This window comes from Rhinatrema bivittatum, chromosome 6, assembly GCF_901001135.1.
Source record: "Rhinatrema bivittatum chromosome 6, aRhiBiv1.1, whole genome shotgun sequence".
In the NCBI taxonomy this organism is placed as follows: domain Eukaryota; kingdom Metazoa; phylum Chordata; class Amphibia; order Gymnophiona; family Rhinatrematidae; genus Rhinatrema; species Rhinatrema bivittatum.
Genome location: NC_042620.1, coordinates 108,790,836 through 108,804,405, shown reverse-complemented (window position 1 = coordinate 108,804,405; position 13,570 = coordinate 108,790,836). Strand labels below are relative to the sequence as shown.

The following is a 13,570-nucleotide window of genomic DNA, read 5'->3' as shown; positions in this document are numbered from 1 at the left end:
TTATTACTATATTACTATGTTTAATTGGTTATCTATTCTATTTGTTCCATCATTATTGTTATTGTTCTATTGTTATTTGTTTTATTGTTCTATGTAAAGCCCCTACTCTTTTTGAGCATTTAAAAGTTATATGTAAACCGGATTGATTTGTAGTTCCTACAAGAACTTCGGTCTATAAAAATTAAAAATAAATAAATAAATAAATAAATAAACTACTATTTACAGGAAAGACACCACTAAGAACACATCGTTAGCATACAAAATGTCATCACCCGCGAACACTGCATGATAATATCCCAATTGATCGATTTTTGAGGTTGCATTAAATTTGCCCAAGTAGCCATGATTTTATTGTGCAAGCACAGGACATGGCTAACAAGTTTTCACTGAAAGGCTATCCCCGACATGTTATCAAGACTGCTTTTGAGCAGGCACTTTTTACACACTGCGAATGGTTGTCTTTACCATCTACCACAGCTTCCACTGAACAACTAACTTGTGTCTTACCTTTCTCGTGATGTGTTGGCCCACTATGTCCCGTTATGAAGAAACATCGGGGTATGCTTTCCCCTCACCCAGTTTTTGCCACTTAACCCTGGTTTGCTTTCAGGAGGGGTTGAAATTTAAGGAATCATTTGATTTCATCTGTTTTGCTCCCCCTCCGTACTGATACTCCTTTTCATGGGCACAAACCCTGTGGTTCTTATCGGGCATGTTCCCTGTCTCTCTCACTCACTTTCTTTGAACACCCTCTGAGCCACAAGCGCTATCAGCTACATTTTTCGACTAACTGCAACTCCAAGAGTGTTGTTTACATGATTTTATGCCCCCGTCTGCATTTGTATGTCGGTAAGATGATATGGGGCTTAAAATCCTGTATCTTGGAACAATGCAGCTGCCTTTGTCATTCTCATATAGAGACTCTCTTGGTGTCTCATTGGCAAGAGCAGAATCATGAGATACAAGATCTATGATTTCTTAAAATTGAACAGGTGCCTTGTCAAATAAGGGGTGGTGATTTTGACAATTTGTTGCACCAAAAGGAACAGTGGTGGATTTTCTCATTAGAAAGTCATTTTTCAAATATTTTAAACATGCATTTTTCAAATTGCGTCAGCTACGCCCTTTATTATTTGTTTTGAGCAGGCATTTTTCTGAAAGACTTTACAGGCCTATTTCACATCGTTGTTGAATTATTGCAATGCAATGTTAGTGGGATTACCGGAAAAGTTACTTTATAAGTTTCAAGTAGCACAGAGTATGGCAGCTAGGCTAATTTTTGGATACTCCAAGATGGTTAGTGCAGGTCCCTTATTACTTGAATTACACTGGTTGCCTGTGAAGGTACGAATAGATTTTAATACATGGCAGGGGTGCAGGATATTTGAGCACTTTGTTGAGTTGGTAGATTTCTTTGAGAAAACTACGGTCAGGGGATGAAAATGCAAGTGCCTTCTTGGCGAGAGTTTGGAAAAAAGAAAAACCGTAGGAGGAAGTTTTCTCTAATTGGGGTAGAATTGTGGGATTCAGCTCCTAAAAAGGTACAGTAGGAAAAAGATTACATATCTTTTAGAAAAAAGGTGAAAACATGGCTGTTTAAATAGAGATATACAGTGCAGGAGTTAAGTGAGAATGGTAAAGTGGTATTAGGATTACAGTTTTGAGGGTGGAGGGGCTCTATTTTTAACTTGCTTTATGTTTTATTTGGTGTATTTTATATGTTGTAAACTGCCTTGATTGCCTTTTGAAGCATGTTAGTGCAATATATAAATAATAAATGAAATTAAATGTTCACTTTACAAACACTGTTTCCGAATGGACTTGAACAGGAGATCGAATGGACTCCGTTTTGTTTGATCCACTGTCAATCTTGCCATTGTGATGCTTGTGATTGGTCGGGAGCAGCTAGCTGGTGATTGGACAGTTTGGGTCATGTGACCCGTTCTCACACCTTTTTGAAGTGTTTATAATCTGTGGTAGAGGCAACCTTCCTAAAGTGTCATTCTGTCATGTTGATTAAGTACATGAGCTACTTTGAAGAGGTATGTGGTTCTAATTTCTTTCTGGGGCACCTTATTGGGGGTTCTCTCACTTTGTAGATAATTTATTGTGTTTCTCTGTCTTTGTAGTGTTCTATCCATCCCAACGTAGCATTTTATGTGAAACATATACGTGTTGGGGGATAGACTTGCATGCAACACTCCTTTTGAAACCATCTATCAGAATGATACATTAATGAAATAAATTTGGTGATTTATATGAACTATGAGGATGAATTTTCTTCATTACTACTATTACCTGGATATTAAGTTGTATGCCATCTTACTTTTGCACGTTCATTTGACTATTTGAGAGTTGGGTTTTTTTCTCCACCTCCATGCTGTGGTGTTTTCTTTATTAATGGATAACAGATTCATTTTCTAAGTGTTGAAAACATTCCCTTACCAACTAAGGTCTGGTCTGTTGCTTGTGGAAATCGACTTTCCTCATCAAGAAGAGAGAGGAGTCCCATTGGTTTCTGCAGGAAAGTATCTAGGAGAGGTCGATTGTCCTCATATTCCACCAAGGCGGCATCAATTCCCTCATTCTGATACTCCATCTGTGAGCAAAGCCAGAGGTACAAAGAATACTGAGCTGGCTCACATTTGCTGTTGTATCGCCACAGATGCACACACACTGCAGACTGCCAAATGCTCTTTTCCATATCATACTGCAGTATTTATGGAATCGGATGGATCACTAATGCTATCATATAGTTATCACTGCCACATGCAGAAGAGGAAATGTAAATGGAACAGATGGGCAAGGCAGACCTCAGCAATCCATTTTTATAACTTTTCTTTCTCTTCTTAATACATTCAAACAGATGGAGAAGTGTAACAGTCTATAGAGCACAGCAATTAAAAGTTTTAATATTTCAAATTTTCAACAGACTCCTATGTATGCTTCACCCTTCCCCCTCAAAAAAAAAAAGCAAAAACATTTCTTATCTCTCTGTGGGAAGAAGAGGCATAAAAAGAGAACGAATGAATGAACCATTACTAAAGCAACATTTTTAGCCAGCTGTGCTTCTTCACTGATTTGACTGGGAAGAATTTTAAGACTTTCCTCTACACATAGGTAACCAGTTTACAATCTGTAGGCTAAAAACTGCAAATGTTATCGATATTCAAGTTATGCAAAGCTCATTAAGCTTTTTCAAATAGGTAAGGGCCAAAATAATTAGTGACCTTTAAGTATCCTTGACCATCAGTAGTAAATTCATTTAGCATTTGAAAACTTTACCTCTGTCAAGAAAAGTTTTTGCATTGTCCTAATAAAAGCAGAACATATACGTACTAGCACCTGTAGCGACACAGTCAAAACCTGTGAAGACTTAGTTTAATTTTTAATCCTTTTTCTCCCTCCCTGCAGCAGTTTCCTTTCCAGAACAAAAAGTGGCAAAGTGATCTTGTCGATATAAAACATGAAATCTTCTAAGGCCATTCTAGCAAAACCAAACCAGTTAAGGATAAGAAAACTGTTTACTGTGAGCTCCAAAGTATCTGCAGCCACCATCTTTCCTTATGATTTAGTCATCCACGAGCTATAAGTACCTAGTAATCAATCTACAGCAAAACCTATAAGACTATGGAATGTTCAGCTGAAGTTTTTCAACCTGAATAAAGAGACTACTTTTCAAAGGGTTTAGGCTCCTAACATGTGGAGTTATGCTCATAAATTGGCCTTTTTGAAAATTTAGTAGGGCTGAGTATCTAAATTTAGGAGTCAAAAATTGGGTGGCTACAGGGACAGAGTTATGGTGGGGAAACAAAGTTAGGTGCTTAGCATAGAAATTATGCAATTAACCTACATCTAAGGCAAATGAATTGCAGGCCTAAATTTGGGACTCAACTTTATATGTATTTTCATCTAAAAACATAGGGACAGATTTTCAAAGGGCTACACGCATAAGAGGAGGGTGTAACTCCACGAAATAAGGTAGGGGGGGGGGATTTAGTTAGGGCTGGGGGGGTGGGTTAGATAGGGGAAGGGAGGGAAAGGTGGGGGGGACCAAAAAAAAAGTTCTCTCCAAGGCCGCTCCGACCAGAGGCAGGCTGCTCGACTCGGCGCGCGCAGGTTGCACAATTGTGCACCCCCCTGTGCGCGCCGACTCTGGATTTTATAATATGCGCGCGGTAGCCAAATGCTCTTTTCCATATCATACTGCAGTATTTGTTCGCGCCAGATTGAGTGAACAAATCTGCGCCCTCATGTAAGTTTAAAGATTTGCCCCTCAGGATTCTAAGTTTCACTGAAAAAAGGTGCCCAACTTATATAAAAGTTAACACAGATTAACCCAGGGCTTCATTTCCATCCTCTTTTCACTAGGCATCCTTGTATTTATCCACCTCCTTATGAATTGTCATCATTTTTCTTCATCATCTCCTCCTGGAAGGGGACTCTCCCATTAGAGCTCCAGTGAGAGATCCTATGTGGAATTCAGACTCGGCTCACATTTTACTCTGCCTTTTCAGAGCCTCTAAAGGCCCCCATCTCGCACCAGATGGACCTGGGCGAAGAGGGAGAGCAGGAACATCGTGCCAACATCCTGAGCAGTCTGCCCAATGCGTGAGCAAGATCCGTTCCATCTCCCCCTTTTTTCTGGCCGACCTACCTTAACATGACTTCATGGTCTCCAGCCTGCTACTGCTCTGGCCCGATATCATTGACAAAGGCCTAAAGACCTGCTGACAGGCGCGATGTCGGGCCATCACATTAATAAATAATCACACCATGGATTGAAGAGTGCAACAGTGATAGGAGCACACAAATCCTATTGAATGGAGTTTAAAGTAAAACGTCAGAGTGGGCGTTCATAAATAGCGGTAGAGATTTATCTTTCAGGATAAATTACCCTTTCACAGAAAACCTAAAGCCCAGTTCACTATTTTATTTTTTAAAAATCTTCATATCACAAAAGCATCCAAAAATATCTTTTCCTATTTTCCTACTCATATATATTCGCAAACCCCAGGGTGTTCTCCGCTCTTTGCCATACTCGATAAGAGTGATATGGTGCAATTTAGCTTAAACTAGCTTCTTACTTAATGCAAGACCTCAATCCACTTTATTGAAACTTGATAATTGATATCATTCTCAAATAATGAGATACCTTTTAGCAGATTGGTCAGATAGTCATGTGAATAGCTAAATGTATCCTAACAAGGAGGAAAAGCCATTGTGCATATAAAAAATGAACAAAAATAAAAAAAACCCAAAAATCCATTCAATTGTCACTGTTACACTCTTGAATCCACAATAGGGATGTGAATCATTTTTATGACGAATTAAAATATCGTACGATATTTCTTAATTCATCATATATTGGTAAAATCAATAAACAATTGCATTTCCCCTGAATTTGTTCAAAAATCGTTTTTTGGCTTAGTGCGCGCTAATGGGGGTTAGTGCTAACTCCTGTTAGTGCGCACTAACAAAAATAACAAAAAGTAACAAAAAATAACGTTTTTTTGTTAGCGCACACTAAGCCGAAAAACAATTTTTGATGAAAAAAAAATGCAGATCACGAATCCGAAAACGATCGGGCACTCACTGCACATCTCTAATTGATTGTTTGTGTATTAGTGGTGGTGTTTTAAAATTTGTGTTCATTTTAGAAGGATTATTACAATTAATTGCAATAAGTTTTTGTGCCACCACTAACATGGAATACCTTTCTTAGGGCCTCATCTACTAAGTATTTTTTCCATACATACTGAATGGGAGAAAAGTCTTAGTAAATCAAGCCCTTAGATCTGAACAGAACCTTTCCCTCCAGCATCAGATCAGCTGGGATTGATAGTAATGACAAAACGTCTGACAAGTAAATTTGAATTATAAGACAGTACCACCAATGATGAAAAAAATGTTCCTTTTCTTCACAATTTCTCCAGCAGGAATCAGAATCTTTAATAGTCATTTTTTAAAGTTTTACCGGGATAGATTAATACCACCTACAAACCAGCTTATAACCACTAGTCTTGCATATTTCCATCAATGGAATTCCTCTTGCACAGATTTTTGAAAATTCCCCTCTACTCTTGGACATATATTTCACAACTTCAGTCTCCTTTCAAGGCTTTTCTAAATATTATTGTCTTAGGCATAGAATGCAACTTTAGCAAAGCACGAAGGGAGCAATAATCAAAACTGCCTGCCTTGGTGCAAACTCCATGAGCACTTTTACCTGCGGGTTTTCCACCAGTAATCAAACCAAAAGCCCACACATGCTTTGGAACATAGGAACATAAGAACTGTTGTGCTGGGTCAAACCAAGGCCCATCGAGCCCAGCACCCATATAGGTCGCAAATACCTGCCTCCGGAAAGATTAACTGCAGAGAAAGCGACTGATTTCTCTGCATGTCTTTTTTTTTTTTTCATCAGAAACTACATGGATAGGTTTAAATAATCAAATTTACAAGCTTAGTTCTTCTCTGCTCCCCAGTCTGCTTCTTCACTCCGCGGGTAAAATTATCCTTGTAGTTTAACAAAGTTTGTGTTTTATCCACTGACGGGCTGAGCAATATTCAAAGCCCCCACTTCCACAATTAGAATGCATTTTTATCCATGGAAATTGTTTTGAGTATTTATTTTATTTTTAGATGCAATTACTCGCCTTTTCCAAATCTGAGTTCAAGGTGAGTCATAACTCAGGTACGGTAGTTATTGCCCTCATAATTGAGGTATTAGCTCCTTACTTTGCCTGTGAAACACTCTGTATGGAGATTTGGACATTAGGCCTTTCAACTGCAGATATCTGAATATCGGAATGTCAGACATTGTCATTTTCAGAAAGATCCTCCTGAAGTAACTAACCTGCTCTAGTGATACTAGCTCTATTCCAGAGTCTAAAGGCAGCAGCAGCAAATAACTTTGGGTAAGTCAGAGTTACCCTATATGGAGGTTAAAGGGCAGAGAAAAGAAGTCCATTTAAATGTAGCCGTTCAGTTTTGAATGACCGTTCTCACCATCAGGTCAGTGCTTAGAAATTGTATGTTGACGTGGGAGGTTAAATTTAATGTCCTAAAGTAAAAAGTACCTTTTACCTGCTCAAGAGCAAAAATGTGTTGGTTGAAATAGAACTGGATTTGTTCATTGGCAATGTTAATGCAGAGTTGCTCAAAAGAATTTCTCTTGAAGTTCTCAAATCCAAAGATATCCAGGATCCCCACATTCATTCCACTTTCAGTATTGCTATAGCAGATGAAAGCAAAAACATAAGCTAGAGAATAAATTAAAAACTTCGATTTCAAAACATCAAAAGACTCAGATAAATACTTCTTAAATAGATATGAGCCATCATGAATTAAACCTAAAAACAAAAAGAAAATAATCTGTAGAACTGCTGAATAACTTCCTTGTCATTCTGTAAGAAGGGAAGGGAAATCAGACTGGTAAGGAAGTAACAGAAGACCAGATGTACTCTGCTTTTTTCCCCATAGACACAGAGTGACCCAGAATGGAACTCAGCAGCACCGTTACTGATTCATGGGGCCTGGCCTGTGAAAGAGTCCCATTTTACTTACCCGTGCATAGGGCAATATCATATTTAAACCACATCTCCGGCCCTTTTTTGCTGGAGGAAGAGAGAGAGAGAGAAAGGACAGAGGAAGAAATATCCAGGACCGAGTGAAGAAGACAGAGAAAGGTTTCCTGTTACTCCCCCTCTCTACCTGGTGCACAATCTCTCTCTCTCACTCTCACTCTCACATGCACATTCACACAAATACTCCTAGTGTTGTGCAGTAGGGGTATGTAGGAAAAAACATTTGTTTAGTTTACAGGGTTTATTTTCGTTTTTAAAATGTTTTTTTTTTTTTAATTGTCGTCTGCATTACATTTTTGTTTCTGTTGTTCATTCCTATTGTAGTCAATGGAGCCTCTGAGGCTCTATTGCTTGTATAGAAACTATAAGCACAAATGCCCCCCCACCACACACACACACACACACACACCTCAGTCAGCATAGATTCCCTTCTCTGGACCCTCTACCTGCAGCTGCTCTTGAACCCTGGCTCTCTTGCTGCTGGTAAGTGGGCTAAGGGGACGCCTTCACTTTTCGGCAGCTGGGCTGGGCTCTACCAATAGCTCAGGACTTCTCCATTCACCCCTGCCTGCATCAAGGGCATGTTTAAAACTCGAGGGCTGGCACTTTGTGCCTTCCTGCGGATCTCAAGAGAAGAGATCATCATGCGTTTAATGCCAACCCCTGGAGTTTTAAACATGCTCACAGTACTGGCCCAGCATGCCTGCTCCCTCTGCATCTCTACCAATGACATGGGAAAATCCAGACACAAAATGAAATAGAAAACATCATTGGTGGTTTCCACTGTAGTTTTAAATGAGTGCACATCACTACTGCGCTGTTCAAAGTGTCGGATGAGCCCCAAGAGGCAGAAGAGCAGGACATGGTCCAAGGCATCATCACTTTTCCCTTCTTCCTTCTGGCCAAATACGGGTATGGGTGCAGAGGAAGTGCAATTCCTACTTGTGTATCCTGCTCAACTTGACTTGGGCCCATTCAGCCCCTACACTCCAACGCAGCTCTGCAGGCACCTGCACAATTCCGCAGTAAGGGCTGGATTTTGCGGCTTTTGCCACAGAATCGCAGGAGATCAGGGGCCTTGACAATAATGACGTGAACTGGAACTGACAGAGCAGATTCACACATGCAAATCCAAAAGTTTCGCTTTTACATCGTGACTTAGTTCCACGGGTGTGCTTTGACTATTTATAAGTTACTTTATCAATTTGACCTTTAATGCACTGGATTAAAAATAAGATCCTAACACTATTAGCAATTTCAAAGCAACGTCAAGATTGTAAGAGAATCTATGGAAGAATAAAAGGAATTGCTAACCCATTCAATGGTACTTAAATACTTCAGCTTTGATTTCCCTAGCTGTGTTGTGTTATTATAATGTACTGTACCTCTAAGGCTATATTATTAGCTATCAAAATTGTAGACCCCTAAGAAGCATAAGGATACAATCATAAAGATTAATTGGTGACTTCTGCAAGGTAATTATACCATTAAAATATGGTGCCCTATGAGGCTGATTTATATAGATTTCTCCCATCCTGTGCCTTTCAGAAAGGCTTTTGTGACCTGGGTCTAGCCTCTTTAACTACGCTTTGACTTCATGCATAATACAATTATTGTATTCATTACTTGCCATATATTTTTATCCGGCTGAAGCAAGGTATTAATACGATTTACGATCCAGCTGAAGAGTCGACCGTAGAGTGCTTTGGACATGGCATCTCGGACATCTGCTGCTTTGTCCACAGTGTTGGTCCGGATAATCGTCTCTCCTCGTGTCACCACACAGTGGGATGTCAAAGCTTCCTGGAGCTCCTCCGAGCCAATGCTGAGTAGGCCAGCAGCTGGAAGGAAAAAAACAGCACCCCAATGACAATCCTTGCTTGGGTCAGTTGAGAATTGTAGAGAGACCTTCTTAATAGAAACATAGAAACATAGAAACATAGAAATGACGGCAGAAGGAGACCAAATGGCCCATCTAGTCTGCCCCGCAAATTTTCTCTCTCATACTTATCTGTTTCTCTTAGCTCTTGGTTCTATTTCCCTTCCACCCCCACCTTTAATGTAGAGAGCAGTGATGGAGCTGCATCCAAGTGAAATATCTAGCTTGATTAGTTAGGGGTAGAAGCCGCCGCAATAAGCAATCTGCACCCATGTTTATTTGTTTTACCCAGACTGTTATACAGCCCTTATTGGTTGATTTTCTTCTCCCATGCCGTTGAAGCAGAGAGCTATGCTGGATATGCATCGAAAGTGAAGTATCAGGCACATTTGGTTTGGGGTAGTAACCGCCGTAACAAGCCAGCTACTCCCTGCTTTGCGAGTGCGAACCCTCTTTTCTGGATGTGTGAAGTATCAGTTTTTCTTCTCCCCTGCCGTTGAATCAGAGAACTATGCTGTATATGCATTGAAAGTGAAGTATCAGGCTTATTTGATTTGGGGTAGTAACCGCCGTAACAAGCCAGCTACTCCCCTCTTTGTGAGTGTGAATCCTTTTTTCCACATTTCCTCTTGCTGTTGAAGCTTAGAGCGATTTTGGAGTCACAGTAAGCCTGTGTATGTTTATTGAATAAGGGTATTGACTCCAGGCAGTAGCCGTCATTCTGGCGAGTCACCCACTCTTCATTGGCAGCCTCTTGACTTTATGGATCCACAGTGGTACTAGCAAACATTTACAAAAAAAGATTAACAATACAGTATGAGCCCCCTTAACCATTCGGAGGGCAATTTTTAAAAGACATTTACATGGGTAAATAGGCTGTGTGGAAACCACCCATCCTTTCCCCTGGGTAAAACTCTGCATCCATATTCAAAAGCCATTTAGACGGATAACTCAAAAATTATACATCTAAATAGAAAATGTGGCATATTCAGCCACTTATCTGTCTAAATTATAGCCGGATAAGTAGTTATTTAGATAGATAAATAAGGGGCATTTTGGGGTCTTTCCAGTGAGGGACAGAGATATCCGGCTAACCTAGCCAAAAATCGGGTATATCGAGCTAGGTTAGCAGGATAATTTTAGAACTGCTTCTGAGCAGTGTGGCTGCATAATGTTAAAAACGGGGGGGGGGGGGGGGGGGGGGGGGGGGTGTTCAATGTGCCCTTGGGCCTCAGCCCAACCCCAGACAGATCCAGGATCGAAACGAGGGTTGGCGACGTGTCCCAGTATGGAAAAACACGGTCTTACCCTCTGCCAGGTCTGCAAGCTCCCAGAGCACACAACAGATGATGGTGGTAGGGAAACGGTCCTCCGACTGTTCCGAGCCCTTTCAGACCTGCCGCTTAATCGGCATGGAGCAGCAGGCCGGCCTGAGGATGAGGGCAGACGAAGGCCTTGACACGAAGACATGACACTAGGGCGGATGCAATGGCATCAGAGGTGGGGAACTTGACGAAGTCCAGACAAGACAAGAAACTGGGAAGGAAGACCTTGGCACTGTCTCTCAGGGCGCCCTACACAGCCCACCTTCACGGGCGGACCCAATGGGCTGGTCGCGGACCACCCTGTCCCACTGCGTGCCCTACACAGCCTAAGGAGACTGGTCACGGACCACGCGGAGAGTGGGACGAGCGCAGGGAAGAATCCAGCTGAGGCAGAACTTCGACGACGGAGCCAGAAGTCATCCGGAGCTCCACAAGGGCTGGCAGGACAAGACGGCTCAGGAGCACAGGACACCAGTCCACTGCCGGCATCTCCCATGACGAAGCTGCATCACCCGGAGATCCACGGCCGGCAGAACAGAAGGCTCCGGAGCAAGCACGAACACCAAGGAGGGCTAGGACATCAGGAAGCGAGACATCAGGAGCTGAAACACCAGGACACCTAGACGGGGACCTCAGGCAATGAAGACATGATTCAAGACACAGACGAGACGAGGAGCACCACGAAGAAGACAAAGGCCTGTCGGAGCGCTGGACAGCAGGAGCTTCCAGAGACGAAGTAACTCCAATGCAAGGCAAGGCTGACTGAAAGTTGAAGGCCTTTTATAGGGCTGCAGACAGGCGACTCCCTGGGAGGAGTTTGGAAGGCCCACACCTAGCTGGCCCTATAACTAAGGAGGAGTGCTGCGGGCCGGCCCCTAGAAGAAGGGCGTGGCCCAAACCAGGAAGTCCATGCAGACACAAGCAAGCCTCAGGTAGGCCCCAAGAACATTGAGGCCTCCCAGGCCCTGGAGCAAATCCTGGATAGTTCGTAGGCGAGACCCCGGCTTTGGAGTGGCCTCCAGGAAGAGGTAAGGAGCTTCCCATAGCACCACTACAGGAGGGTTCATAAACCATAACCCACTACTTATGCTGAACTTTACACTTCTAAGTAGGGATGTGCAATCGTTTTTCCAGAATTAGGCAATGTCAACGAAATTGCCTAATTCGGAATGGTTCGGGAGAGCTGAAAAACAATTGAATTTTTTCCGAAATTTCAGAAAAAATTCATTTTTGAGTTAGTGCGCACTAACTCACGTTAGTGCGCACTAACCCGAAAATCGGGGCCCCCCCAAAAAAAAACCCGAACCGTGGGAAAAATGAAATTCCCATGGGGGGGGGACCCCGAAATGAAGCCCGACACAAAATTTTTACCTCAAGCACATCTCTACTTCTAAGCGCTGCCACTGTCAGAGCAATGCTGGAAGTGCTGGCAGCGGTTCCTCGCTCCCTCCCCATTGACCGCTCAGTGGCTGAATATTTACCCCAAGGTTTGTAGACTGCCTTCCCTCTGGATAGTCTATTCTCACTCCCTCTGGTTTGGTCAGGATAGATTTACAGGAGCTGCCTCTCCTGGAGACTCGGGGGCCTCCTGAACCTAGCTGTGCTTACACGCTTATGCTTCCCAGCTGATCCCACCCTCAGGACTCTTCCTGTCCCAACAGGATCCTGTCCACAGAACTCTCTCCTTCTGTGGGATTAAAGGTGGACCAGGCACTATGCCTCATCCCCCACAGGTTTAAAGGGGGAAAACAGGGTCATTCTGTCACATACACCCCCCAGCTTGAACCCGTTGGTCCAAGCATCACTTCTTCCCCCTGGATCCCATCCAGTGAAGTATCACACACCCCACTTCCCTTCATCTGGCCTCCCACCAGCTAGGCTTGGGGATGGGGATCTAGGGTTAGACTCACCCCACACCTTAGGATTACCCCAGATGACATTGTTAGTACCACCGCCCAATAAACTCCCACAGTCCTTTATCTGAGACCACCGTAGCTCCGGGTTCTACTTCCACTCTCGAGGAATTCCTAGGATTGACTGTGGGATGTGCAATGAATAATCTTCACTCATTTCTGTAGTGACTTGTGCCTCTTCTGCACTGCCATGATCAGCACACTCTGGCAATTCCATTGCAGTGCCACTCATTGGCTCCTCAGTAGCTCCTCTCACTGGGGTCTCTCCATGCTCCTTTTTGCATGATGACCCATGGCCCTTCCTTCTGGGCTTTCCACAATAATGGCTCCATCTGGCTTCTTTGTATTCCCTCTTGCTAGGGACTCCATCTCCTCTGTGGCCTCTTCAATTGACCCATTGGCAGCACCTCTCTCAGGCTCCTCGAGGCCTGAGAGAGGTGCTCCTCGAGTCCTCTTGGTTCTGCCCCCTTCTCCAGGGCTCTTTTCAGTGATTGGGCACCCTACAGGGCCTTCCTTGGGACCTCCTAGAGTGCCAACCTCAGGCCTCCCTGCAGCACCCCTCTCAGGCTTCTTCCTGCTGCATACCTGACTCTCTGTGAACCTCTCTCTTTAGGCCACTGCTTTAAGCTCCTCCATGAGCTCTCAGGTAATATAGTTATTACAGGACCATTACTCTGGCTCTTCTCCTGCTCAACTGCCTTTCCCTTCCCAGGATCTTGCCATTCAGGACCTGCACTGGCTTCAGTCCCGTCACTGTTTTTCATTTCCTTCGAAGAATGTCCCTCTCTAGGGTAGGGCAGACAGCTGACTTGGGTAGATGTGGCACTCTCTCTGTTTCCAGCTTTCCCTGGGGTTTTGTCAAGA

General features: G+C 43.0%; 1 protein-coding gene across 1 annotated transcript in view; it reads right to left on the bottom strand.

Annotated features, from left to right (window-relative positions):
* MYO3B (myosin IIIB) overlaps positions 1-13,570 on the bottom strand; it is a 424,126-nt gene that overhangs the window by 261,989 nt on the left and 148,567 nt on the right. The window contains exons 13-15 of the mRNA XM_029607903.1: positions 9,220-9,430; positions 7,090-7,237; positions 2,446-2,599 (exon numbers count right to left, since the gene is read on the bottom strand). Coding sequence (XP_029463763.1) covers positions 2,446-2,599; positions 7,090-7,237; positions 9,220-9,430 — 513 coding nt within the window. The remainder of the gene's footprint in view (positions 1-2,445; positions 2,600-7,089; positions 7,238-9,219; positions 9,431-13,570) is intronic.